General features: G+C 36.6%; 3 protein-coding genes across 7 annotated transcripts; 1 reads left to right on the top strand and 2 right to left on the bottom strand.

Annotated features, from left to right (window-relative positions):
* The first annotated feature begins 3,390 nt into the window (after positions 1-3,390).
* LOC125218253 (40S ribosomal protein S3a) lies at positions 3,391-5,396 on the top strand. Its single transcript, XM_048119890.1, has 7 exons — positions 3,391-3,510; positions 3,599-3,646; positions 3,765-3,870; positions 4,248-4,385; positions 4,469-4,654; positions 4,794-4,994; positions 5,164-5,396. Exons 1-7 carry the CDS (start codon positions 3,500-3,502, stop codon positions 5,254-5,256), a joined length of 783 nt encoding a protein of 260 aa, XP_047975847.1. The 5' UTR covers positions 3,391-3,499; the 3' UTR covers positions 5,257-5,396.
* Positions 5,397-6,968: 1,572 nt separating this feature from the next.
* LOC125218939 (protein ENHANCED DOWNY MILDEW 2-like) lies at positions 6,969-18,159 on the bottom strand. 5 transcript variants are annotated; one of them, XM_048120753.1, is made up of 20 exons: positions 17,979-18,159; positions 17,219-17,650; positions 16,929-17,025; positions 16,586-16,639; positions 16,269-16,465; positions 14,744-14,840; positions 14,525-14,629; positions 13,845-14,092; positions 13,672-13,761; positions 13,458-13,588; positions 13,103-13,229; positions 12,777-12,918; positions 12,607-12,705; positions 11,221-11,313; positions 10,593-10,634; positions 9,887-9,997; positions 9,138-9,209; positions 8,945-9,063; positions 8,784-8,847; positions 6,969-8,695 (listed from the first exon to the last, which is right to left on the bottom strand). In XM_048120753.1, exons 2-20 carry the CDS (start codon positions 17,629-17,631, stop codon positions 7,154-7,156), a joined length of 3,843 nt encoding a protein of 1,280 aa, XP_047976710.1. In that variant the 5' UTR covers positions 17,632-17,650; positions 17,979-18,159; the 3' UTR covers positions 6,969-7,153. The 5 variants fall into 5 exon arrangements, with proteins under 5 accessions (XP_047976710.1, XP_047976709.1, XP_047976708.1 ...); XM_048120752.1 differs by having other exon boundaries at positions 13,389-13,588; XM_048120751.1 differs by having other exon boundaries at positions 6,969-8,413; positions 8,486-8,695; positions 13,103-13,588.
* A 1,128-nt stretch (positions 18,160-19,287) lies between these two features.
* Positions 19,288-25,875, bottom strand: LOC125222001 (fimbrin-1-like). The gene is made up of 15 exons (XM_048124372.1): positions 25,711-25,875; positions 25,246-25,443; positions 24,853-25,023; positions 24,391-24,629; positions 24,122-24,293; positions 23,998-24,036; positions 23,749-23,817; positions 23,513-23,629; positions 22,920-23,131; positions 22,345-22,500; positions 21,941-22,140; positions 21,061-21,218; positions 20,833-20,929; positions 20,325-20,416; positions 19,288-20,055 (listed from the first exon to the last, which is right to left on the bottom strand). The coding sequence occupies exons 2-15, from the start codon at positions 25,327-25,329 to the stop codon at positions 19,627-19,629; spliced, it is 2,235 nt and encodes a 744-aa protein (XP_047980329.1). The 5' UTR covers positions 25,330-25,443; positions 25,711-25,875; the 3' UTR covers positions 19,288-19,626.
* Positions 25,876-26,299: the final 424 nt, after the last annotated feature.

The following is a 26,299-nucleotide window of genomic DNA, read 5'->3' on the forward strand; positions in this document are numbered from 1 at the left end:
TTAAATATTACAAAAGTATGAAAATAGTATTTCATCTGTCTCCCAATAGGAATCATATTTGGTGTGGATAAGAATTTAAAGAAATGTAAAGAATAGTGAGTTGAAAATATTAATGGAATATGGATTCCATTTTTTTATATTGATTTTATAATAGAATGTGAGTGAGTGAGTTAGTGGAATGTATGACCTACTTACTGTTCATGATAAAAGTGAGATGTGACTTTTATTGTGGAGCGGACTAAAATAGCAAAATGTGACTCTTATTGTTGGGACAGAGAGAGTATAAAAATTCCTCAAATGTATTTAAGTTTTTGTTCATAAACTTCTGGTGATATATTATTGAGTAAGGTCAAAATTGGTCCTTAACATATGGTCAAAATACGAAGTTGGTCCAAAAGATCACTTTTTAAAAATTGGCACATAAACAAATGAAATCGTTGTCGATTCGATCTTTTTTTGACGGAACCGTCAAAATTGACGGTCGATAAATCAAGCTTGGATTTTTATGAATTTTAAAATATGAAAAACTGTCAATATCATTTTTTTTTTGTATTAAAATCAAATTAATATACATAACAAAACAAACAATGCTAGGTATACATCAAACGGGGATGATGCTCACATAAGATATATGCTCACAAACTAATATCATTTCTCAATTATGGTGAAGTATATCACATGAAGTGGTACTTAAATATCACAATTTTAAGATTTGTACCAATTTTCCACGGCGCATGTCATTCTTCAAAGCTGACTTATTAACATGACATATTTTATTTTGTTAGATACGTCGAATTCAAATACTCTCTCCAACCTTCTATAATTGAGTCATATTCATTTTTTGGTTATCCTACTATAGCTGAGTTTCCTATTTTGATAAAAAACACCGACTTTTCTTCTCTATTAATTTACTCTCTCTTACTTTATTCTCGCTTCATTTCTCTACCTTTTTCAATTCCTACTTTATTCTTCCTTCACTTAATTCACTTTTGACACAATTTCTTAAATTTCGTACAAAAAAGAAACGCCTCTACTACAAAGGAACAAAGAGAGTATTAGGATATTGAAACGACGTTCTTTTATGTGTTATTCCGACTATGCCACGTAAATAACATGACTAGCCAAGCTGGTTGATCAAAAAAATTCTATATAAGCCGTATCAAAGAAATTGCACACTTTTAAAAGTGAACCGTTTTAAAATTTCATGAAAAATAGCAGGTTTAGCCCAAACCATATTTTTTTTAAATGAGTAAAAGGTGATTTAAAATATTTAAACATATATAGCCGCAACTGAAATTAGGGTATATTTGTTGAACCTTATATATATATCAACCAAACAATTAAATAACACATATAATTCATTTATATATATATCAACCAAACAATTAAATAACACATATAATTCATTTATCTTGGTCTTATAGTTTCCCTTTTTCTAAGTCACTTTGTATATAGTAGTATAAAAATAATTAAATACCGACTTTAGACTAAACATGATAGTTCATATTAGACAAATAATATTAATTCTTCTATTTATCCTCTGTTAAAAACTCTTAAATCTTGTCCCACATCGAAAAATTCTAGCTACACATTTTATTTCCGAAAACAATAAATGGCGAAGAGAGGTCATCTATTTGGTGCGATTTGTTACTCATCGCCGCTTTCTCCCGCGAATCTCCAATGGATCTCTATTGTTTCTACTGCATTATTGATGATAATTAAGGGGACAGCTATCCACAAATCCTTTCTTGTGCCTTTATTTGCGCTCCAAGCACCCGAAGTATCATCACATGGATTAAGAGGTGAGTAACTCATTTCTAATATGATATTAGAGCAGACCCAAGTCGATGATGGATTTATATCTTTATCTCTTCTCTTGCCTATCTACGTGATGGAAGTCCGATGTGTCATTCTAGCCCACAAGTGAGGGGCGTGTTAAAAACTCTTAAATCTTATCCCACATCGACTTGGTGATGATCCTAACTTGTTTATATAAATATGGATAACCCCCTCCTATCCGTATAAGGCATTTTAAGGGTGATTGGGTCATTTCGAATATCCTCAATCAATTAATCACTTAAATCAAGTGAATGCGTAGATGATTAATAGTACTACCAATAGTGAACCATAAATTTAGAATTCCAACATGGATTGTCCATAAGGACTGGAAAGTCATTCCCAAACTACTCTTAAGCAATCAAATAAGGAGTTTGCCCATTGCATGCCATCAATGTAAATCAATATAGTAAAAAAGATATGGATAAGGATAAAATTTAAACCTAATAATAAACATTTAAAATCTGAAATAGAACACATATTTGAGAACGAGGAAAGTGAATATTAGACGCTTTTTAAAGTATTTACGCAATGCTTATTGTTCTAAATGATAGTGAATATTAGACGCTTTTTAAAGTATTTACGCAATGCTTATTGTTCTAAATTATTTGAATATGAGCCGCTATCTAGAGTAATTTATAAAAGCAATAGATATATTTACCGGAGGTGATAATTAAATTAACAGTATCCCCTCCGTCCAAAAAAAATAGATAAGTTTTATCATTTTGGACTTTCCTATAAAAATAGTAAATTTCAAACTAATACTAATCACACAAATCATACTAAATGTGAAGCCTACAATCCACTAACACCATTTCCACAACATTTTCTCTTTCCCTCTCTTACTTTATCAATTACTCCCTCCGTCTTGGATAATTCGGGTCACTTTGACCGGGCACGGGTTTTAAGAATTGTAATGAAAAGTGGGTTGAAAAAGTTAGTGGAATGTGGATCCTACCTTTATATATTAGTTTTATAATAAAATGTGAGTAAGAATGATTAAGTGGAATATAGGGTCCATTACAAAAAATGGTAAAAGTGAAATGAGACAAATTATGTGAGACGGACCGAAATGGACGAATTATATGGGACGGAGGGAGTACTATAAATTAAAACTCGTATCATTTACAACTTTGTGTATTGTTGTAACGTATGGAATATTAATTACACATACTTCGTTGGACGGAATTTATGTAATGAATCAAAACTAGTTTACTAAGAATAATGAAATCAAATCCCTAAAGGCATAAAAAATAATGTTGCCACCTCGCCTTAAATTTGGAGAATGATTATTAAATAAGAGAATAATTAAATTTATCAAATAGCAAACGAAACCAATCAATATGAGAGGGACTCACTACCACTAATCAACCACTTATATACTATGGTTCGGTTTATTTCAATTATTTGGATTACGAATTTTTGTATCCATCCAAATTCCAATAGTTATGTACAAAAATATATCAAGAATTTTAAGCCCATTAGCACTGAAAAAGCCTAAATAGAAAATATTACTCAGCCCAACATCGTTTAAAAAGCCCAATAGCTTCTTATCAAAAACTCAAAACCTCAAATAAAAAGCCCCAATTGAAATTAGGGTTTATGTGAGCGCAGATCTTCATCAGTTTTCTATCTCAAGCAGAAGCTCGGCTGCGATTCTACCATGGCCGTCGGGTATATTTCCTTCATCACCATACAACCAATCCGCCCACTCTTTAACCTATTTTCTTCGATGGCTGAATTTTTGTTTGATAAAATGCAGAAAGAACAAGAGGATTTCAAAGGGAAAGAAGGGAGGCAAGAAGAAGGCGTGAGTTGCTACCTTTGTTTAATTTCGATTGTGTGAATTACTATTGTTTATTAAGTATTGAAGTTTTCAGTATCCTGATTTCCCGTACTAAAACAAAATATTTGTTGTTGGTGTTTAGTGTTGATCCATTCGCAAAGAAGGAATGGTATGACATCAAGGCTCCATCAGTTTTCAGCAACAAGAACGTTGGGAAAACCCTAATTACCCGAACCCAGGGTACAAAGGTACTAACTTTATTCCTTTGTTTTTTATCCATTTATGATGATTACAATTGTTACCCCTATGTTTTCATTTGAATGTATAACCTTGTTGACATGAAAATGTATGTGTATTGAGCATTCATAATTTACTCCTAATCTTTATCAGTGCATTACATATGAGAACTAGTGATTAGACACTCTTTTATCATTACTAAACATAGAAAAGCTTTGATCGGTTGAATAGAAGTTATGGATCCTTATTTGGTAGAAGTAATTCTTTCTTGTAAAGATGTAATTTGCGCCTATAATCCTAATTTAGATACTGTTGGATACCCTCACTGGGCTATGGTCTTTCCCCGTAGTCTTGTTTGTTTGTTAATGGCATTATTGCATCTCATCAGATTGCATCCGAAGGTCTCAAGCACCGTGTGATTGAGGCGTCCTTGGCTGATCTTCAAGGTGATGAGGATCACGCTTACAGGAAGATCCGCCTGAGAGTTGAAGATGTTCAGGGAAAGAATGTTCTCACTAACTTCTGGGTATGCATAATATTAAAAAATTCTTACTTGGGTTTCTCACATGATTTCATTTGTAATGTTAAACCTATGGTATTCACTTGTAGGGAATGGACTTCACCACAGACAAGTTGAGATCACTTGTCAGGAAAAGGCAATCACTTATTGAGGCCCATATCGATGTGAAGACTACTGATGCATACACTTTACGTATGTTCTGCATTGCCTTCACCAAGAAGCGTGTAAACCAGCAGAAAGTTACATGCTATGCTAAGGCTAGCCAAGTCCGCCAGGTAAATTATCTTTATAAATTTGCTTATACAGTTGTCATTGCATTTGACTGAACTTTATGTTATCCGTTACTCATGATATATCATCAATAGGTTATCAAGCAACTGTACTCAGTATAATATTATCTTGTATTTTTTTCAGATTCGGAGGAAGATGCGTGAGATAATGGCTAACCAAGCACAGTCCTGCAGTCTGAAGGAATTGGTTCTAAAGTTCATTCCCGAGTCAATTGGGAAAGAGATTGAAAAGGCAACTTCAAGCATATATCCCCTTCAGAACGTGTACATCAGAAAAGTGAAAATCTTGAAAGCACCCAAGTTTGACCTTGGGAAGTTGATGGAGGTAAGCTATGTTTTTCCTATCATAAATTTTCTTAATCTTGACAATCCCTGAACTAAGTACTTAGACCATGCTTCTAGGATACCTTATGAACATGGTTGGTTGAAATGTCTTTGTTGGTTCAATAAAAGCCAATGCCACCTGATTTATTCATGAATGTTTTGTCGTATAGGTTCACGGTGATTACACAGAAGATATTGGATCAAAGTTGGATAGGCCTGCAGAGGAGCCAGTTGCTGAGCCAACTGAGCTTGTTGGAGCCTAGAGATGTCCATGTTTTGTTTGGTTTTTTCATGAATTTGATACTAGTTCTTTAAGATATTTTTTTCTCGATTGAAAATCTGTGTTGTAGTTTTTATGGATTCTGAGCTCTCAATTTCACCAGATTCTCATCTTCCTTTATTACTCATTCCTTTTTTTAGTAGATGCATTTTCTTTTTTGGTACAGATTAACAAATGAATGTTTAATTTGTTAATTGTGAGAAAAAATAATATAATAAATATTTATTATGTTAAGTTTGAGAGTAAAAACATAAATTATTCTGTTATGTTTTCAATGTAGATGTTCTTAATCTTCTGATAGAATGGAACAATTGTGTAATCAAAGTAAACATATTATTCAAAGTGTTTTCAGATTGCAGAGTTTTGTGTTCTACTCTTATATAAATAGGCACACAGACTATGGGCTAGGTCTAATATAAAATTAAGGCCTAAAGCAGAAACATGTCATAGTGTCGAAAGTGGAGGGACTACTACTACAGCGAGACCCCCATTGGGCTAGCGGCAAATCATACAGATTCAAAGCATACTAACAATAGAAATATAATTCTATTAACTCGGAGTGGAGGGACTACTACTTAATTTGATCTATGGTGGTAGCTTATACAAAGCCTAAATTTGTTCTTTAGACGCATTGGTCCACCAGTAATATATTACTGCAAGTGTTAGAAGATATAGGATTAATTACCCTTGCCAAAAAGAAACACTTCAAGTAACGAGGAACGGAGGGAGTATATATTTAATCATGAGCTATAATTTTTCATACCGAACAGTCCTTTATAATGCTTTCTACAAATGTATCACTCTATAATCCAAAAATGATTTATTAGAACATATGCATTGGAGGTGGCATTGCATAGCATTGAGGGAGGAGTCCGGTTGTGTATTGCGGTTAGAGGTGCACGGCCCAAACCGCATGTGGGCGTGCCACCTGCAAACCAATCACACAGATGTGCACGCAAGCACATCGTCGTTGAGTCAATGAGGTATGAGTGTCTCAAACGATTTTAATCGATGGATCATTGAAGCTTTAATACTCGATACATATATAGCTAAAATAATGAAATAAATTAGTCGGAGAAGGGCTTAAGCCCCTCCTTAATCATATGTGTGTCCGCTCTTGATTGCCTCCATCTCATAATAGATGACATACTTTGGTAATGACACAAGATTTTAAGAGATGTTTTATTTGTTAAGTAGAGAGAGAAAACATTATATTTATATTAACGAGAGAGAGCTTTTTTTTTGAAAATGAAATATGACATTTTTTGTGGAAAAATTAAAAAGGAAAGTGTAACATCTATTATGGAACGAAGAAAAAGGTACTCCCTTCGTCCCATAAAAGTTGTCTTAGTTTCCTTTCCCATATAAATATTATATTTACGATCTCCTAAAAAAGTTCTTTCCACCTAACATACAAAACAAAACCTCCTAAAATCTCATGCCGTCACACAAATGTGACATCTTTTGTGGGACAGAGGGAATACTTCCTCTATCCCCTGCTAAGTTATTCATATTCTTTTCTTGTGATATCCTAAAATAAATGAGTCACTTACTTTTTTGACCTTTTTTCTCTTACTTTTTTCTCTCCCACTCAACCAATAAAATCAAATTTTCTTAAATTCCATATTGAAAAAAATGTCTCACTTAGTGAGAGACGGAAGGATTATAATATTGAGAAAGCATGGAAAACCACAGTGCAAAGTTGAAATCATTATCTCACTTCACAACCCAAAAGTTGAGCAGTCAAACTGCAAGCTCCACAACGCACGTTTTATCGACAACATATAACTAACTATTAAAAAACGTAAGAAAAAAGTCTGATATATGGCTAGACTATAAAAGGAGATAAGGTAGTATTTAAAAGGTTATCCACTAATGAGTTAGTCACGAAGCCAGCCCGAGTTAGTGTTGTGAGGATAATAGGGACCTTGAGCAAAACCTAAAGGGCCTTGACTCGGAGGAGGTCTCGGGTCCATCCTTGCATGATGGGGCTCATGTAACCGAGCTGCATATCGCTGCGCTGCGGGTGCTCTCATCTCCCCATAACTTGATGAGGAGGCACCTGCTAGTCCGTACTGATGCGAATAACCCTGGTAAGGAGGAACTGCACTTTCTTGACTCCACTCATGAACCTCTGCTCTCCGGACATTCATTTCTCCTGGGTAAGATGTATAAGGGGGAGCCGGAGAGCCTATGGATCGAACATCCCCAGAGTATGATGTGTAAGGAGGAGCAGGAGAGCCCAAGGATCGAACAGATGCAGCAGGAGAAGCATAACCCTGGCTGCTTCTCCAATCACATCCACGTTGATGAGGTTGATGCACATCATGTATCTGTCCGCCACTCATACCATGTTGAGGAAGGTGATGTGTAGCGTATGCCTGTCCGCCACTAATATCATGTTGGGGAGGGTGATGTGGGATGTATGCCTGTCCTTGAGGAAGGCGATGTGCGTCGTAAGCCTGTTCAACACGCATACCATGCTGAAGTTCTTCAGCACCGTATTTCTTCAACAAATCACTCACTTCCACACTATCTTTTGCTTGAGAGTAAGACTGGTGTGTTGGGAACTTGCCCCGACTCAACTGCTGCTGACGATGATCATCCCTTCCAGCTACTTGTCTACTCTGCCAACGGTCACCCTGTTCAAGAGGAACCGGTGCAACTTGATGACGCTCACCTCTTTCAGAACGAACCTGTGATGTAGTTTCACGATTCTCAGTTGGATAAGGTTGCACACGAGTACTCACATCTGGTGACAGACAGTGAGGCACTGTAAGCCTGCCAGATGATCTGTCCTTCGGAAACATGTTATTTGGTGATCTTTTCTTGTCTTCTCTCCCCCCAACACTATTGGGACTTGTCTCGGAATGATTCTTCACTGCAGCGGGACTTTTACCCACTCCCTTGCTGTGTGGCAAATCATCCTTGTGGCTGATAGTCTTCCTCTCCTTCTTATCCAGGTTTGTAGATGAGCTGTTGATATTGCGTGATAAACCATCGCTGCGGCTTATAGTTGCCTTCTCCTTCTGCTCCAGGTCTTTAAGTGTGCTGTTGATATCACCAGGCACACCTTCCGAGTGGCTTACAGTTTCGTTGTCCAAGACTTCCCCATGGCATAGAGCAATCTCCTCAGCACTCTGCCCCAAGGATTTAGGTGTATCTGCAGGTTTATCTTCGCCTCTTGCAGAAGAAGATTTACCATGACATACCTGTCCTGAGTTAGTGGTGTGCAGCTCATTGTGATTCGTATCCAATCTACAGTTCTTCAAAGCACCAGAATGGTGGCTGTGACTTTCAGCAATAGCCTTGTGTTTGCTGGTCCAGGCACGACTACTCCAGAGATAAAGCACTGGTGCGCAAATGTTCCAATCCTCAATTTGTTTGTTATTTACATCAACAGACCCGGGTAGATAAAATGACTGAAACAAACACAGTTCATTCATGAAATATATTGGCAGACACGACCATAAGAAATACAATGTTTACTAGAAGAGACAGATAACTTACTTTGCCAGCAAGCATCTGATCATCTTCCCAAATCAGATCATATGGAGGTACTTTTTCATCTAACCTGATAATGAAAAGCAAATGTAAAACTAGCCTTCTAAAACCAACCTTCTGGTTTTGATTTTCGATTGAAGGAGAAAGTGTAAAGAGAGAGAAATTACCGTTGTGTCTCTCGAGGAACGATCAGAATTAATAGTTTTGGGTTGAATTCAAGAGCCTTACTAATAAATTTGTTAGCAAGTGCAGCATTCACTCCAAATGGTGGGTTCAGCCCCATGATCTACCCAAACATATCATATCAGTTGCAAATAAATGGATTGCAGGCATTCAAGCACAGTAAAACAATAGTCTCACCAACTTCGACCCATCTGGAAGCTCTTCTTTTTTAACGCCCATCCAATCTCTTCGCTCAAAATTAAAATCATTCTACATACAAAACCCAAAATGTTATGCAAGCAGAGCTGGCCGATATCCTTAAAGATCTAATGATTCTAAAAATAGATTATCAAACAGTGCACTTTTGTAAGCAACTGTGATATCACTTAGTGAATAAACCACTGTAGGGATATATGCATGCTCGAGTGACCACTAAGTCAAAGTTAACAATGGTGAATAAATCATCATACATCAGTATATTAGTGGTTTCCATCAAAAGGATACATTGCTATTTAAATACTCATATAATATCTTCACCACAAGCCACTTATTACCAGTCTAACAGACTAATTGAGAAATGGGGTAATATAAGCAATTCATGACCTGAAAAGTGACAAGTCACAAATTAAAATTAGTGTATTACTGACGACTGACCCATTAAAAATCCATGAACAAGAAACAGCACTTAATCAGCCTAATTTCCAGTTGGAAAAGGTCCTTGGTCTATAGGGAATGTAGAGATACTCATATTTTAAGCCATGCCCAACTTATCAGAATTAGTTGGATGAATGTTTTACCATTTCCCATTCTATACAAAAAGGCATAGAAACACCCAAGAGGCAAGATGATTCTGCATTGAAGGCATTCAAGGTTATTGTGATTCATTTATTCAGATATAGACCCCACAGAAACAACCAAGAAAAATGAAAATGGTTCTAAGTGTTAACCTTAGCTTGTAGGATGTCATAGTTTTTGAATGAGCATACCCTCCCCATCTCATCAAGCTTCTCTTTCATAAGGCAGCTGAAGTCATTTGAACCACAGCAAAAATCAACTAGCTGAAAAGAGAATAGACAAAGTCTGGAGTTAAAGAGTGAGAGGACAATAAATTAGAAGTATACTTAAGAACTAAACAAACCTTATTTCCATCAATCTAGAATAATTTAACATACACAAGACAACAGCATACAGAAATAATCAATAGGAAACTGAAACACAGGTGATTCACCAAATAAACTAAACGAATGTTCAGTAGAACCTAGAGCTTATCATGAGATTTATTCACAATGCCACTTTTTAGGAATCCAAATCCAAATTGCATAAATCTTTGGGAGCTCTGAGACACAACCAATTTAGTTTAAACAAAAAGTCAATGAGCTCAGTTCCAAGCTAAACCCCATGGCCCATACGTGACCCACCTCGGCAGGTAGCCCCTGTGCAAGCTAAATCATCTTCACTACCAATTACCGAAGACAGGGAATGTCTAACTTCACAGTATCTTCAAAGTTTTATTTATCTAAATTCTTGGAATAATGAACAGTAACTTAAATTGTTATTCAGCTACCATGTCTGTTCAGTGTAATAATTAGAGATTTAACAAAATAATATGATTTAAATTGTAGACAGCTAGGGAAGGAAAATAACTTTTATTACCATATCACCATCTTGAACATACCAACGGAGTATATCAGCTATCTGTACAGTGATACCGCCACCAACACAGACGACGAAGAATCCAGTTAGGCAACAAACAAGTTAAATTTAAAACATCATAAGACAATCAGAAATGAAATACCTAAAATATCAGGAATGGATCAAGCATGCAGCACACCAAGTTTTACATGATATTATGAGGACAATTCATAAGTATTCAAAAAGGCTTCTAAAAATGCAGATATGGTTTCATTTTTATCACTAACTACATGCCATGAAGGACGGCTGCAGTATTTTAATTTAAGTTTCTAACCTATGCCAACAGGTTTACTCCTTAGCAAGTTTGTGGGGATAATTTGTTCAAGAAAGTGGCAGAAAGTATTTTTAGTCAAATTTGCATATATTCCAGTGAACGATACAAATTCGCATAGGTGAGCAAAAGAGAAACTACACCTACCAGACTAAGAACATATCCAGTTAGGCCATTACCATCCTGACAGTTTTAGTTTTCAAAGATTACTTATAACCACCATTTCCCAAAATCTAACAAAATATTTTCCTCAGGCCAACAAGCATTCTTTCAACTGCAGAGTTAATATCTCATTGAAAAGGGTCAACAAAACATTACCTCCTTCAGTTTATCCATTTTGGTGAAATGGCGACCAAAGGATGTATAGCGCATGCCATGTAGGAATGGAGCAAGATAAATTTTCAGCTTTTCCTGCAAAAGCAAAAGCAAGTATAGATCATTATATGAGCACGGGCATCAAAACAATTTGAAACTAATGCCATCTCAGGAAGGCGTGGAGTATTAGAAAACCAAACAATAATATTATTCCAGTCGCTGCTCTCAAACACTCCAATCATATAACAAGAATAAGGAAAACATGATACCCAAGAAACCCAACAGATATGTTAGTTGTGACTTGAATGTTACCCATAAGTTAAGCTAAATGTAGGGCTGTACATGCATCTCAAGGTAAGGAAAACAGTAGAGTAGACACGTCATCATAATTAAGGCCATCTCAGATGTAGTATTGTAGTTACGCCAGCCATCTAAATCTACAGTAAGAAATTGTGAAACAGACAACTGATACTTTTAGCAGTCAATTGAGGATAAATCCTTGCCTCTCCACCTAGACAACTTTGATCTCATACAAGTAGCTACCACCTTCTTGCAAATAATTTCAAGGTGATGCACGCACTTGTTCAATATTGTCCATGAGATAATTTGCACTTAAAAGAACAGTAACAGAATCAGTTCCTTGACCATAAAATATTCTTATAGAAGAACTAAACGTAATTCCAAAGCATGGAACAAGTTTAGGCCTAAGAATATGGTTGGCTTTAGCAGAGTTTGCCCCTGTTCAGGGCATAACTTACAATTTCACACCAAGTCTCGTTTGCAAGGAAATATCTAAACGAAGTAGAAAGTAAAAGGAATGTCAGCTGCTTGCCAATTCAGACTTGAAAGACATTCTAGTGTTAAGGCCAGTTCCTTTCAGATATTCACTCAAGTTGTAATAATAGATATCAATGCAACTACCAGTATCTAAACTCCACAGGCTAAAAACAACAAATCTCAAGTCCATATCACGATATGAGCGGAGTGGTTTCCCTTTAGCAAAGTGCTTCTTGTAACATTGTCCACTGAAGGCAAATTGAGTGTCTATTTCTCTCTATGATGGCATGTAGGTAAACTTAAACAATTTGTGTCCATACAAGTGGCATAGCATAGTATGTTTCTTTTCTAAAACATTAATTCCCACACTCTTCTAGGAACACCAACGTGTGCCACATTTTACATTATCCCTTTAAATGCACCAGTTATCCTTCTCCACCCATTATAATAGATAATTTCTAAGCCCAAAGCCGCTAGAAATAAAGAGAGCTAGCAAAGCTATATATTTTACTAGCAATGAATACCATAGAGTGAGGAAACACTGGTTTGATAAATCTACAAGGAAGAAACAAAAATTAGTATTCCAGTATATTTCAAACACAAGGAACATACCTTCCATTTTAACACCTGCTGAAGAAGCTCCTCCCCACAAACTGCTTTAGCATCTCGGACATTGCCTTCGTCCAATTTCTTGAGTGCAGCATGCACAGCCTACAGTTACTATGTAAATTACTAACTCTTAATATGATGAAACAATAACATCACCGAAACCTTGCACGCACCTGAACAGAGCCTTCCACCTTCCCCATTGTAACATTATCTGTAGAAAATCTTGAATACAGGGCTTGTGATGGTGGTTTATGCCTTCTTTTAACATCTACAAGTTTTACTGAAGATGATGCAGCTTTCATCAAAGTCAATACTCTGCATCAATGCAACACAGAATAGAAAGATAGAGCAAAGAAAATATTTAGTGTTTTTCTGGGTGCATTAAGTGTTCAGTCCTATGAAAGACGTTTACATTTCATAGTGACCATTCCCTTATATAGAGGCAGTTTATTCACATTGAGGATGAAGAGAACATAATATGCTAAAAAAACTGCATTACCTTCTTTTAGCATCAGCATCCAGAGTAAAAGTATTATCTGTTGTTTTCCCATTTGGCTTGACCTCCTTAGTATTCTCGGCATGTCCAGTGGCCACACTGCGTGGATTCAGAGGCTCAGATTCTGTATCTGAAAAGGTGGCATATGACCTGTCAACTGAAGGTATTCTTCCTTCATCATTTAAAGATCGCTTAAACTGTCGCTGATAATTTCTTGTATTGGCTAATTTCTGCTTTTTAGAAGATGAAGTAGGAAGCTCCTTCAATCTTTTTCTAGATAGACCAACACCTTTTGCCCCATTCCCTTTTTGTTGTTTTTCAGAAATTCTATTCCCTGAATTGTCTTTGAAAGCTAAACCTTTTCCCTTTGGTAGACGCTTAAATTGACTGGATTCCAACTCGAGCATTTTCTTTTTCTCTTGTCGAGAGCCAGGGAATACTATATGGTCTCTAGGAGGTGTCATAATATCTTCGTCGATATCATGAGCTCTGACGAGAAAGTATAATATCAGCGGAGAACAGATATTAGGACAAAACTGAAATACCAAACTAAAAACTTGAAGGAGTCTTACAAGCAGTAAATCAATAGGCGCTTAGGTATCAGACCCTCCCAAGCTCTTTGAACAATCTCATTCTCAGAATCATCTTCAGATCTAATATCACTGTTAAAATGTTGAAAACACTTACTCAAGTAAGAGATGGAGATTTGCGTCCAAAAGATTTTCAGAAGAAACTTACGGCACACCTTGGTAAGCATTTTCTATGATATGCCTTTGGACAGCGACGGCACACAGCAAACTGCATTTCGTGGGTCGACCTCAATTCTAATTCCTTACAAACATGGCATTTGTGAATAGGACATGCAAATGGTTCCCCATTTGCAATTCTTTTCTCTAGTTCTTCAGTTGCAGCATCATCCCCGGGATGGAGAAGAGTAGCTACACAATGAGGATGATAGAAGTACCCACAAGCTCCATTAACACAACAAAATACCTGCAGATAATCAGCCATGGATAGCAGCTACGATTAACGGAAATCTTGTCAGGAAAAGAATAAAACACCAAGATTAAGACATCAAATATATCTTATAATAGCCACAACTCTTGTAAGCTGTCATTCTCACTAGAGAATAGCATTACTAATAGAGAAGATACCATATAATTCTTTCCTAAAACATTAATAGAAAAGGTGTAACAAAGTGTGTTTGATGTTAATTACAAGATTTAAACATACACATAACTGTCTAAAATTTAAAAATGAACATGTTAAGGCAGTAGAAAAATAATAAATAATTATAATCTATTGTTAGCAGCCTGACCTTTATCTTCACCATGGTACTTTAGAAAGAAAATGTGCAACTTACAAGATATCAATCACACATAGATTGACGAAAGATGATGCCCGGAGATTTAAAGGATTACATACCTCAGGATTGGATAATTCATCAGAAGATCCCAATTTTCCACATGCAAAGCATTGGTGTTTTTTATACTTGCAATTATCACAAATAAAAGGAACATTTTTTATCGCCTGGCAATAAAATCAGAAACCATCAGAGTAAGGTAAAGAGCACATGATTACATGCATAATGAAAAGATAGAGATCGTGGCGGGGGGGGGGGGGGGGTAGGATTAGGATACTTACTTCTAGTTCTGCCTTAGTCAACCCCAGAGAGAGACATTGGGAATCCTCACCATCTTTAACAGTTGCATGGAATGACCTCATGCACTTGCCGTCACAACTGAAACCAACAAAATTTCGAAACACCGAATAAGAGATGCATTATGCATTTGCAGCACAACCAGATTTAGTAAGAAACTTAGTAACAGGTGTAAATGAGGCCATTTATCTTTTGCTTGATAAATTTGTATGTGGAGGGAGGAATAGGCTGGGTAGGTTAATCAAGCAAGAGCAAATTTGGCTGACATAAGGGAATTAAGAAACAATGTAGTCTTTTGTAAAGAATAAATAGCAGCCCAGATGAGTCAAACATTGGTTTTCCATCATAACTAGTAGGTCTGTTCAACTTCCTTAAACAATGCAACTTCCATATTGGCAAGAAATTATTACAGTTCCCCCAAAAAGAAAGATGATATTGTGTCAACAACATCTACCACATAAGAACTATGAAAAGTTGAGACCCTCCAAATATGTGCATGAGTGCATCCACAATCAAACAAAATAATTGCCAGTTGAAGTTACCAGTGCACCACTAGGACAATCTCAAAACACAAAATAATGATAGCAATCATACCATGGGTGCATCCAGCCAATTAAGCTCGGCCCAGATTGAGGAAGTTGAGTTTGAGCAGAACTCAACGGTTAGCAAGGAAAAGGCCAAGAGATATACTTCAATATCTCGAGAGTTATCTTTGTATTATTTTATTTATTTGTTTATGTAAATAGATAAGAGGTCCATTTAGTGCTAACTTCATAAGGATTATGATAGATTTTGATTGGCTTTTCCTACAAAAGGCTATGAACCTTCAGATTTTATAAGAGCTTTTGATTTAATACTATAGTTTTGATTTTGTTCTTGAGTTTAATCTCTTGAATTCCTATTTAGAATTCTTGTGGCATCATGCTCGATATCATTAAAGTTTATCGACTTACCATTCGAATTCTCGCATTCAAATGTGGCATCATTCTACCTAATAAAATCCCAGAACAGAGTAACCATAGAATGTGAGTTTGAGAAGTCGCCTACGTTCCATCAACGATCTAACTAGGGGGTTGATCAAGCCACCACTCCACTCGTCATCCATTCTATCGTCAATTCACCCAATACTTTCTGACAATTATTGCCAACATTCGTTCATTATCACTCATATAATTTCCACTTCCATCGCACATGTAAACTGGTTAATGTTTCAGGTGTTGGATAGATTCACTGTTTGTATACCCCATTCCAACCCCGCAAGTTCCATTCATTCGTATTCACAGAGAATGTCCTCTAATCTTTAGTCCTGTATACACTCTCGGTCTCCTTAGTGAAATCTAAATCTACTATTTATGTGCTATAGAGACAACGCAAACAAATCATAAAGCAAGCATGAGCATGAAAGTTGTATAAAGCTAATAAAGCATAATACGCTTTACTGCAACCCAATTAGATGGAACTTAGCAGGTAGAATACTTATATGTGACATGAGATTCAAGAAAAGCATACATGAATAAATCACCGCCGTTATCGCAGATTGCACACACAGAATCAAAACAGTCACTCTCATTGGAGTCACTATCATCATTTTCATCAGCCTTGTCCCCCTCTTCAGGCTCACTATCTTCACTTTTATCAGCCTCTTCAGAGTCCCCTTGAACCTCCTTCCAATTGGTATCATCAACTATGAAGGAAGGCCTTACATTCTGCAAAGCAGCAACTTACACTATCATACTAACTTCACAGTTCTCGGTAAGGATCGGCATAAGCATATTTTGTACGCTGAGTGCACATGTGTGTCAGAGTGAAAGAAGAGAGACAGCAACCTCATTGGAAGTTTTCTTCTCCCAAGGTTTTTCCGCAAGGAATGCACTCAAAAGCTGGGTAAAGGAAACGGCTGTTAAAACCAAAAAGATTTCCCAAGTGCAAGCATGCAAAATGAACAACAGATCATATAATTTTAGTTAACAACTTTAAGTGTACAAGATCAAACAGTTACGGTATTTAAAAAGGTAAAGCATTAAAATTTGAGATGGAAGCACCTACAAGATATCAGAATTTCCAAATAAAGTTAAAAAAGAAGATAAATCATGGGAAATAACCTGTGGCCTAAAAAGCTAAAAAAACTTGATCGCCTTTATTCAGTCCAGAAAACAAAACACTACTAACCTTGGAATTTTCCAATTCTGTATCCCACTTAATGGATTCTGTAATTAATGGTACATGATCTGCCAGATCATCCACACAGGGCGTTCTCTCAAACATGCTGCGGAATAGCAGAAAATTAGAGAGATTCAACCCGCAATGATGTTTTCAAGCAAGATATCAAACATACGAAACCGGGGAATTTTGCTACCCCAAATCGACTGCCATAACAGGACACACGTCCACAAGATATACAGGTTAGGGCAGAGGATGAGAAGGTAGCAAAAACTTCCAGCGGAAACACCTATATTAACCTTAAAGTATCTTTAAGATTATCCCACAAAGCTTTTTGTGACCGCTGAGGATTCCACTTAGCAAAGTGTAAAGCATATACTGTGACCAGAGCCGTTCTGATTATCTCGTAATAAGGTTTCCATGGCTTCAGAAGCTTGATCCAACTACCCTGCGCTTGCAACACTGAGATCTCAGGCTTCCCCTTTAAGAGATTAAACTTCCAAGCGGTAACCTGGACATAAATTGTGCGAAGCCCATTATCTGTTTTTCCGCGCAAGTATATCTGTAGTTGCTTTCCATCACCAGTGTTTCCTTCACTCCACTCCACAGGTAACTTGGCAAATGAAATCGGTTCCTCATCAACGCCACCGGTAAATTCATAATCAGACACAGTGGTTGTTACCACGTCGCCTTCATCATCAGAAGATGCCATATTTTTGTCTCCAATTTCTCTTCACTCAGAAACACACTTGTTCAGAACCATATAAATCCACAAGTGAGAAATACTAGAATCCCATAATCTTGAATCATAATTGTAATTCCATGAAAATCTAAAACATCTTACACTCACGCATCATTCTCTATTTCACCTTATGTGCTGATTTCACTTTAATATATAATGAACAAATAAACGAAGCAACGAAAATTTAAAAAAAAAAAAAAAGGTTTTCAGAACCCTTAATTGCCCATACATAGAGAAACCTTCAATTTCAGTTAATTACAAAAAGATAAAAGTAACGCTAAATAAGTATAATTCCCATTAAACTCGGCTTCGAATACCTGTTATGTTATAGCACAGCAACTGCGACGAACACAGTGAACTGGAAAATAGAAACCCGATTATCCCCGAGATTTTTGCGGTGTTGGATGAGGCGGAAAGCATTCGCTCTTTGTAATCGATAAGGGTTTTTGCAGAAATCTAATGGAATAATGATATGATCAGAGAAAGAACCTAATTTGTAATTCTGCACTACACGATTTCAAATACTCCTTCACCTTTTTTAATTGTCACATTTTTTATTGGTATAGTTTTTATAAAATTATTTGACTTTGTTAAGAAAATACTTAATTTTATAATAATTATACGATACTATTAAATTTATTTATCAAAAAATAAGATAATTAATAAGTATCAACGAAAATAGTGAAATAAGGCAATTAATGGGGACCGGATAGAGTACTTCAAATTTGGATTAAGTCATCTGGCGATGTCGTCTAACTGGTGATCCGAATTCCATTAAAATTAGAACTATATTAATCTGGGAAGAAATTCCACGGACAATTTTGGTTTCATAGTTTTCAACAGTTTTATGAAAATGGATCCCCAGATGTGCACAGCAAGGGGTTGTGTTTAAAACCCAGCTTTTCATGAACAAAATGCAGCAACACTTGTTTTATTTCTTTTTCTTTTTTCTTTTCTTTGATTTAATTTTACCCGTGGGAAATGGCACAAGCAGGGGATCCTTCCCCAGTATTATCCCGTTTCAGGAGAAACAGTGGTTAACTGCTGAATTATAATTTGAAAATATTGGATTTGGAATTAAATCAGTAAAACTAATAAGTCAGTTTGATTGGGCACATCAAGGTCGATTATGACTTGAAATTCGATCTCATCATCGATCTAATTCCGAACCAAGAAGCAATGTTTCCAATTTATCTATGGTCTATGCATAGCTGCATACCAATCTTTTCTCAAAGGCATCTACATGTACTATATATTTAGGACTCTTTTGATAAAAAAGATGGGATATGAGAAGATATGTAAAACAAGATAAGAAATACGGGCTTCATGTCAAGATATGCAAAGATATAATTTTTTTTCGTTGTTGTTTGATAGAAAAGAAATTATCTAAATTTGTATTTTATATTAAATAACATGGCTTAACTTGACAAATTGGTGAGATACATAAAAATGTCCATATATAATTCTCTATCTTGGTATTACTAACTTATCAAACATGCCCTTAGTCGATAATTAATTATCGATCTAATTAAATTAACTCCCTAAATAGCGCAAAGTATGATTTATGATGCTAACATTGGTATATAGTAAAACCCAACGGCCAGAATTTAACCTTCATTTGCTCGATTGTGTTACGAAAATTTATTAATTATCAAGGATCATTACAATGTATTTCCTGTATTTCAGGAAGTTCCCAACCTCAGATACAAATATAAACTGCAAGGGGACTTGCTCCATAATCAAACCCAAAATTTACAGAAAAATTGAAGAATAAATTTGTGTGAAAAAAAAAAACAACAAATAAAATATAGTAGCATTTTTTCATTTTAAATTATGGGCATATATATACCTCTGTGTGCAATATAAGACTTTATTACTCCCAGTGACTGACCTAAAGGTGTATATTCTTCTGTTCTTTTGTTTCTTCTCCTTTCTTCCAACCAAACAAAATTTTTCCAAACATGGCTATTCACTTGCCAACTGTGCCTCATCGCTTTCCGGTGCCAGAGCAGACGTTGCAGTATCTGATACCTGATCATCAGCCGATGCAGATATGACGGTATCAGATGCTGTGTCGTCCATCGTCAGTTGAGATAATTCAGAAACAATTGAGACATCATCCCCAGAAGCTGATGGGGTCGGGGGCTTATCGCGAGAAGCTGCAGCACTAGGATATGAATTTCCATTCGTTGAAGATGGACATCCATTAGCCGATGTAGCTAGTGCATCTGAAGTAGAAACAGATGCAGGGGATGTAGCCTCCTCGGCTACAGGTTCTGGTGACGTCCCACGACTAAACGAAGCTGCGGAAGATGAGTCTGAGTCATAGACAGGCTGCTGAAGGCTCCAGTACATAATACTTGCCGTAAGAGTCAGGATCATTTTTTGGTTCACCTGCCAATACAATGGCAAGAACAATGTCATTTTTTACACTTGGAAATATAGGGATGCACTGTAAAGCGGCCTTCTATGGTTGATAGAAGCACTCAAATCGGCCCAAATGCTGGCATGATCTTTTGTACAAAACTTGTTTAAATCGTTCCTATTCATTCATTACCAGAATGAAGTGGAACTGTAATAGGTTTACTTTTATGTGTGGTGGTCTATTTTCCAGAATCAAATGAAATGTTTTTCAAGAAGCAGAGCATAAATTGGACCCTCACCTCTATGATATCATCAGGCAATAAGAATATTGAACATCCAAGCTTCCTTGCAACACTGATGATATATGTAGCGTTTAGCCTCTTCTCCTCATCTATTAGAAAATAACAAAATGTCAAGTTCCCATTCAAAAAAGTCAAAAGCTGAAAATCAGAAAATATATGATACAAGCCATCTGATAACTAAACAAGGATAAGCAAAAGTAGTTCACGTCAAGCAGAGAATACATGTGAGGAAGTAAGGCCCACAATGGATAATACACACGCATACAACCCCAATGACTAGATGGAAAGAGAGAAAAATGTTTATTTGGTAGAAACCTACCACTTAAATAGAATTACTTCTTTTTTGCAGGCCACATATTATAAGCATGTGCATAAATTGAATTCACAGTCTCAGATATTTTACTGACAGATTTAAAAATCAAGAGGCAGCTGAAATTTCACTTCAAAAAGGGAGCCTAACCCAACAAAGATTATTAATTTCTACGAAAGTGAGATGAGAACTTACCACTCTCACCCTTGGTTACGAGGTTCCAGTTAACAACTCGAGGCTCAACTGCACTGAGAAGCTGAAGAAAGAATAATCCATTTGAAATGCTCTTGTCCTACATAAGAATTCAACAAATCTATCAACAACATGGGAAAAGAATGCCAGAGCATCTAATGGACAAATCATGTGCACATATTACACGTAGAGACAATACATGCTGAAAGGAAAACAAAAGCCTTCCCCCACCTTGAAACTCTCAATTTTACATTTTCTGCCATGACTCCTGACTTTTCGATTGGCCCAGCTCAGTATATCAGCATCACTAATCTCCTTCCCTTGAAATCGGGTTCTTAGTTTTTTAACAAGTTGAAGCATATTATACCTCATCAACTGCCAAAGGAAAGCTGCAAGAAAAACAAAGGTAATGAAACATGAGCATCAAGCATGCAGCAGCGCAACACTATTTTCACCGAATCGTCAAATTAATTTACAAGAAATGACGAATAGTTAAAACACCTTGGAATGGCCAAAATTGAACAAATAGGCACTCATACACTTGCAAACATTCATCTTTTATGCCATGTTTTGTCTTCTAAATTTCAGGAGTCCTCAAGTTTAAAGTAATAAAGAGTATTAATGACTAGTTAAATATAAGAATATGAAGTTTAATCATTGTAGTAGTAATTCATGAACTACTAGCTCTTTGCTCATCTATTCATCAAATTGAAAGCTGACTTATATATTTAATTAGGCGAAAGCACCAGGCAATGCATGGTGGAAATATTTGGTATAAAGAACAATTGCATATTAGTAAATGACTTATTCACCAAAAAAACAAATGAAAATAGTTCAGATTATAATAATTAAAATTAAAAAACAATGGAAACAAAACAATTTTTTGGCCCGGTTTATCAAAAGCTACTTGAAAGGACCATCTCTTCTGCAAAGAACTTGTAGATGGTTTATGTGCAAAGAATCTAACAGTTTGCTGGAAAGTGAGATAGAATATTCTGATAGATATGATCCACCTTGCACATGGCTTCAATCACTTCAATGAATTCATATAATGCATACAACAAAGAACTACCATCTTGAGTTTTATTGACAAGCGAAAGCAACCTCTTACCAAGTATAAGCTTCTTATTCCCTTGCACAATATCATTACCAGCCACATTGACTAGGGATAGTTTCAAATTCATCCCTATCTCAACAACTTGGTTGGCATTCTCTACTTTTCGAAATGGCATTTTTATTGGTGGTTTTGAAGCATGCTTCCAGTTGACAGATCCTGGGGAAACTTTTTCCAGCACTTCTAGAAGAACCCACCTGTAAACATACCATTATTTGGTTTAGATATATACTGGAGAAGCTAACAAAATAACCATACAGAGAAATGCAAGTGCAAGTGTGCAACTCCAGTTCCTAAATCGTCACAAGACATGTAGTTCTTGTATAGTAAAACAGAAGAACCCTCTTAAAAGATATGGGATTCAAAGAATGTTGGTGACTTTATGAAGCTGTAATACTAACCCATTCCTGACATCTTCAAACAAGTTGTTCACATACAAGGAAATTCCTAAGCTATTGATCCACAGGCGGAAGCACCTCTCCTCTCTGGATATTTGCTCATCATCTGTCATCATTTCTGCAAAAGATGACTTATGGCTGTCTGTTGACAAGCCACTCCTGGGGGAAAAAATTCATTTAATTCAGAAGTCCAAGAGATTTGAGACACAAAATAAAGGCAACTGTACGAATTATAGGTTTTACTAAACATTAAAATTACAATTTTTGAATGAGACATGATAACTACCTAATAGTCTATAATGTATAATTAGAAGAAATGTGGAGATACTACATCAACCAGCTATAGCTTTTTTTATCGAAGTATAGTAGTGGCGAAATAAACAAGTATATCGCCAAACCAGAGATCAGGCACGTAGGAAGCAAATATGAGAGAACGTCTCTTTTGTGATCATGTAATACCACATTTCTTTATCAGAAAAACTTATAACAATTCATGAAGCATAAAATTGCTCATAATCTAATTAGTTATTCATTTGCTGAAAGATTCAATGAGCAAAGAAAGCATTCTATTCCTGCACCTTTCATGGAATATTTGTGCAACGAAAGCAAGGTTCAAATTGGAGGACCCCTCTGCAATGTCCTTGGGAGTAAGGTATCTTTTGCAGTTCATTTGTTCTGCATGCTCAAGAAGCAAATCAGCCCGTTCATAGGGGTCCATTGTATCTAAGGTGGTGGGGTTGCAAAACTCCGGTGCAAGTACATTAAGCAGGTAGGCATAAGCCTCTCCATCCTGCAGAACATGGTAAAATGCAACAGCTATAGACTCGCGGAAACTATAAGAAGAGAGCAAAGAATCTCGAATGCAATAGATAGTTAAGTGGACAACAACAGTTTTGAACTGCATCAATGACAGAAAAATTACCAAGAGCCAGAGTTGATCCTCAATTCACTAAGCCTAAAACAGGGGTGATTTGTGTGCTGATTTTCATGGTTTCCCAAAGAAAACCTCCGCATTAGAATAAGGTAAGGAGCGAGGGTAGGGAAAGTGCAGCTCATTTAGTGTGTGATATTAGAAATATTAGAACCAGGTGACAATAATGTCACCGTCAACCCAATCTTCAAATAAAATAAAGTAGGACAGTTGCAACAATTATTAAAGAAAACAAGCAACCTTCAGATCAGAAGAAAAGTTTGTCACTGTCTTTTTGTAGCCGCCTTTCTTAAGATGGAAATTCATCCATTTCAGCAGAAGTTTTTCAGGAGCAAGCGACATAAGCTCCTCAACATCCTGCATATATCAAGGACACCTGATCAAAGTGTACAATTTAGCTCAGCTCTGATTTAACATTTTAGAATGAATAAAATATCAATGTAGAGTCATAGAGTCAAAGGAAGTGCAGCCTATACACAGTTGTCATCCACAATTTCTAAAAGCTGGGGCGTCTTTCTGAGGTTGAGATCTGCCAGTAGTTGGATCTGAAAATGCAACCAAATGCAAGGAAAGAATATATATAAGTAAAGACTCCACAATTCCAACGAAACTTGCTCTACTGTACGGATTGTAGTAACCAAATCCTCTTGAAATCCCTTTCCAGCTACTATTCAAACAAAAGAAACTGATACATTAAGCAATGTTATGAAGAAAAACAAACTAACCTTTATAATTTGAGAAATTAATCCAAGTACCAGATGAGGCTGCATGAATGAAACAACTTGCATAATTAAAAAGTAATCTAAAATAATTGAACCTTGTACATAAGCCTAAGCGATCTCAACTTACTCTTCCTTCAACAAGATCTTGAGTGCCAATATTGACTACCGTGCATCCAATAGCCTTTGCAGAGTTGAGGCATAGTGTGTGATTCTCATTTCTTTCCCAAGGGTTGAGTACCTTTTTCGTGTTGATAGCCCGCTCATCTATTGTACCAGGCACCGCAACATTGATAAGCTTGCTGAAACAACCAATAGCAAATTAAATCATCCAAGTTACCAACACTGAAGTCAATCAGGTGCGAAACTCTGAGATTGCTAAGTTCAAGTATGAAGTACCATAATAGGACTCCACCCTTTGCAAGGTCAAATAAAGCATTTGTGGACGGATCCAGTGGAAGGAACTGCTTCAAAAATGGGTCATCCCTGAGGTAGCTATTTATATGTGCAACATATGAAGCCCTTTCAGTTTCATCAATGGTGTGAAGAAGAGTTGTTGTGGTTGCCTTCAGGAAGGATGAAGGGGTCTTTGCACCCCCAGATTTTTCATTGACTTTATTTCGTTCATCTTCATATGACTGATTATTTAATGCAACAGCAGAAAAGTAAATAATCATTCATCCAACTATGGCTCAAGCAGAAAAAAACCAAGAGCTATCTAGATACCACAATTATTATCGGCAAATTTTCTTTGATGCGGTCACAGCACTACAATCATTAGGAATCAAATTCAAAAGTAGCACCTTCCACTTGCCTGGGATATCACCAACTTAAAAGTAGGAAGGATAAAGAAAAACTTACCCTGAGGAAGCCTTCAAAATCCACCTCGTCATTGATGTCAGAATGTGATTCTTCCAATCGTTGTCTAATCTCCTCCTCGTTAAATACATCATTCGAACTCTTCAGTTTCATGATTAAGGAGGGTATATCTCCAACCGTAACTTTACCATTCTCATTTTTCACTGCCTCAAACTGCCCAAAACAAAAACATAATCACACAACCCCATATATCATAGATCAATTAAACATAAATGCCCTTTGACTGGCTTGCTTCAATTCTGCAAATCAAAACGCAGGAGCCAATGCCCAAAAAAGAAAAAAATCAAACAAAATTCAAGTCCGGAAACACATCACCTGAAACCAGATTGAAAACTATTTATTGAATTAAAAAAACAAGCGATTTAGGAAGATTACTTTGGATTTAAGGCCTTGAAGCTCGACTTGCGTGAACTGGCTGTGAAGTTGATCAGAAACTACAACTCCCGCAAATTTAGACATCCTCTTCTCGCCCCGCGCTCAACCAAATCGCGGGGAAATTTGTCACCGATCACCCTAAAATTATTTGGAAATGGGCTATGCAGCCCCAACGGTCCACGATCCCGAGATTAATCCCTGCTCCAATCCAAAATCACCAACAGACGAGAAAACGTAAGCGGATAAGCAGGAAACCAACCATGCAAAAACAGATTTGGCAAATCTCCAATCAATCAATGCGCTTCAACTCCCGGCAAGCGGAATATATGAAATTCAATCCGGCAATGATTGAAAATCAATCAATGATTTAAAATGCAGACGTTGCAGGATCTCGAAATGGCGAGAGAAGGACGCTAATGAAACAGGAAACGCGTTGCCGAGCAGTTTTCAGGATTACATGCATACCTGTCGAGACAATCCGGGATTTTTGGGGGACAGGATTTTGATTTGTCGATCCCTTTTTATCGGCGTTGTAAGGTTTTGACTGTGCGACGATGAGAATCTGATGCAGGAACGGAGGTGGGAATGCGAATTCAATTGCTTTGGCGAAGGGCAAAGAGGAGAGAGATTTGAGAGGCAAACAAAACACGCTAAAAACAGAGGCCAGTTTGTGGAGGCCCAGTTTCGATAAGGCGCGTGAGGCTGTCGATTGCATCCCACTCGCTTTGCATTTCTCAACACCTCACTTCACGTTCTACACGTCACCTCTATTTTCGTTATTTTCTGTTTCCATTCATTTTATTGTTTTTTAAGGGGTGTAAATGCAAATAATGGTACCCGGGCTGTCAATTCGGTTATCGGATAAATACGGGCCAACCTGAAAATTGTCGGGTATCAGGTATTCGATATCCAAAAAATCAGATAATGAGTTCGGGCTCTGAAAGTAATTATCCATTTATCCTATAAATTTAGGTGTATCGAATTACTTGATTGGATGTTGCTCTATTATTCAATTTTGACGAAGTCAAACTCAATTATACTTCTTTTGTCTATT

Source organism: Salvia hispanica, chromosome 4 (assembly GCF_023119035.1).
Source record: "Salvia hispanica cultivar TCC Black 2014 chromosome 4, UniMelb_Shisp_WGS_1.0, whole genome shotgun sequence".
Lineage (NCBI taxonomy): Eukaryota > Viridiplantae > Streptophyta > Magnoliopsida > Lamiales > Lamiaceae > Salvia > Salvia hispanica.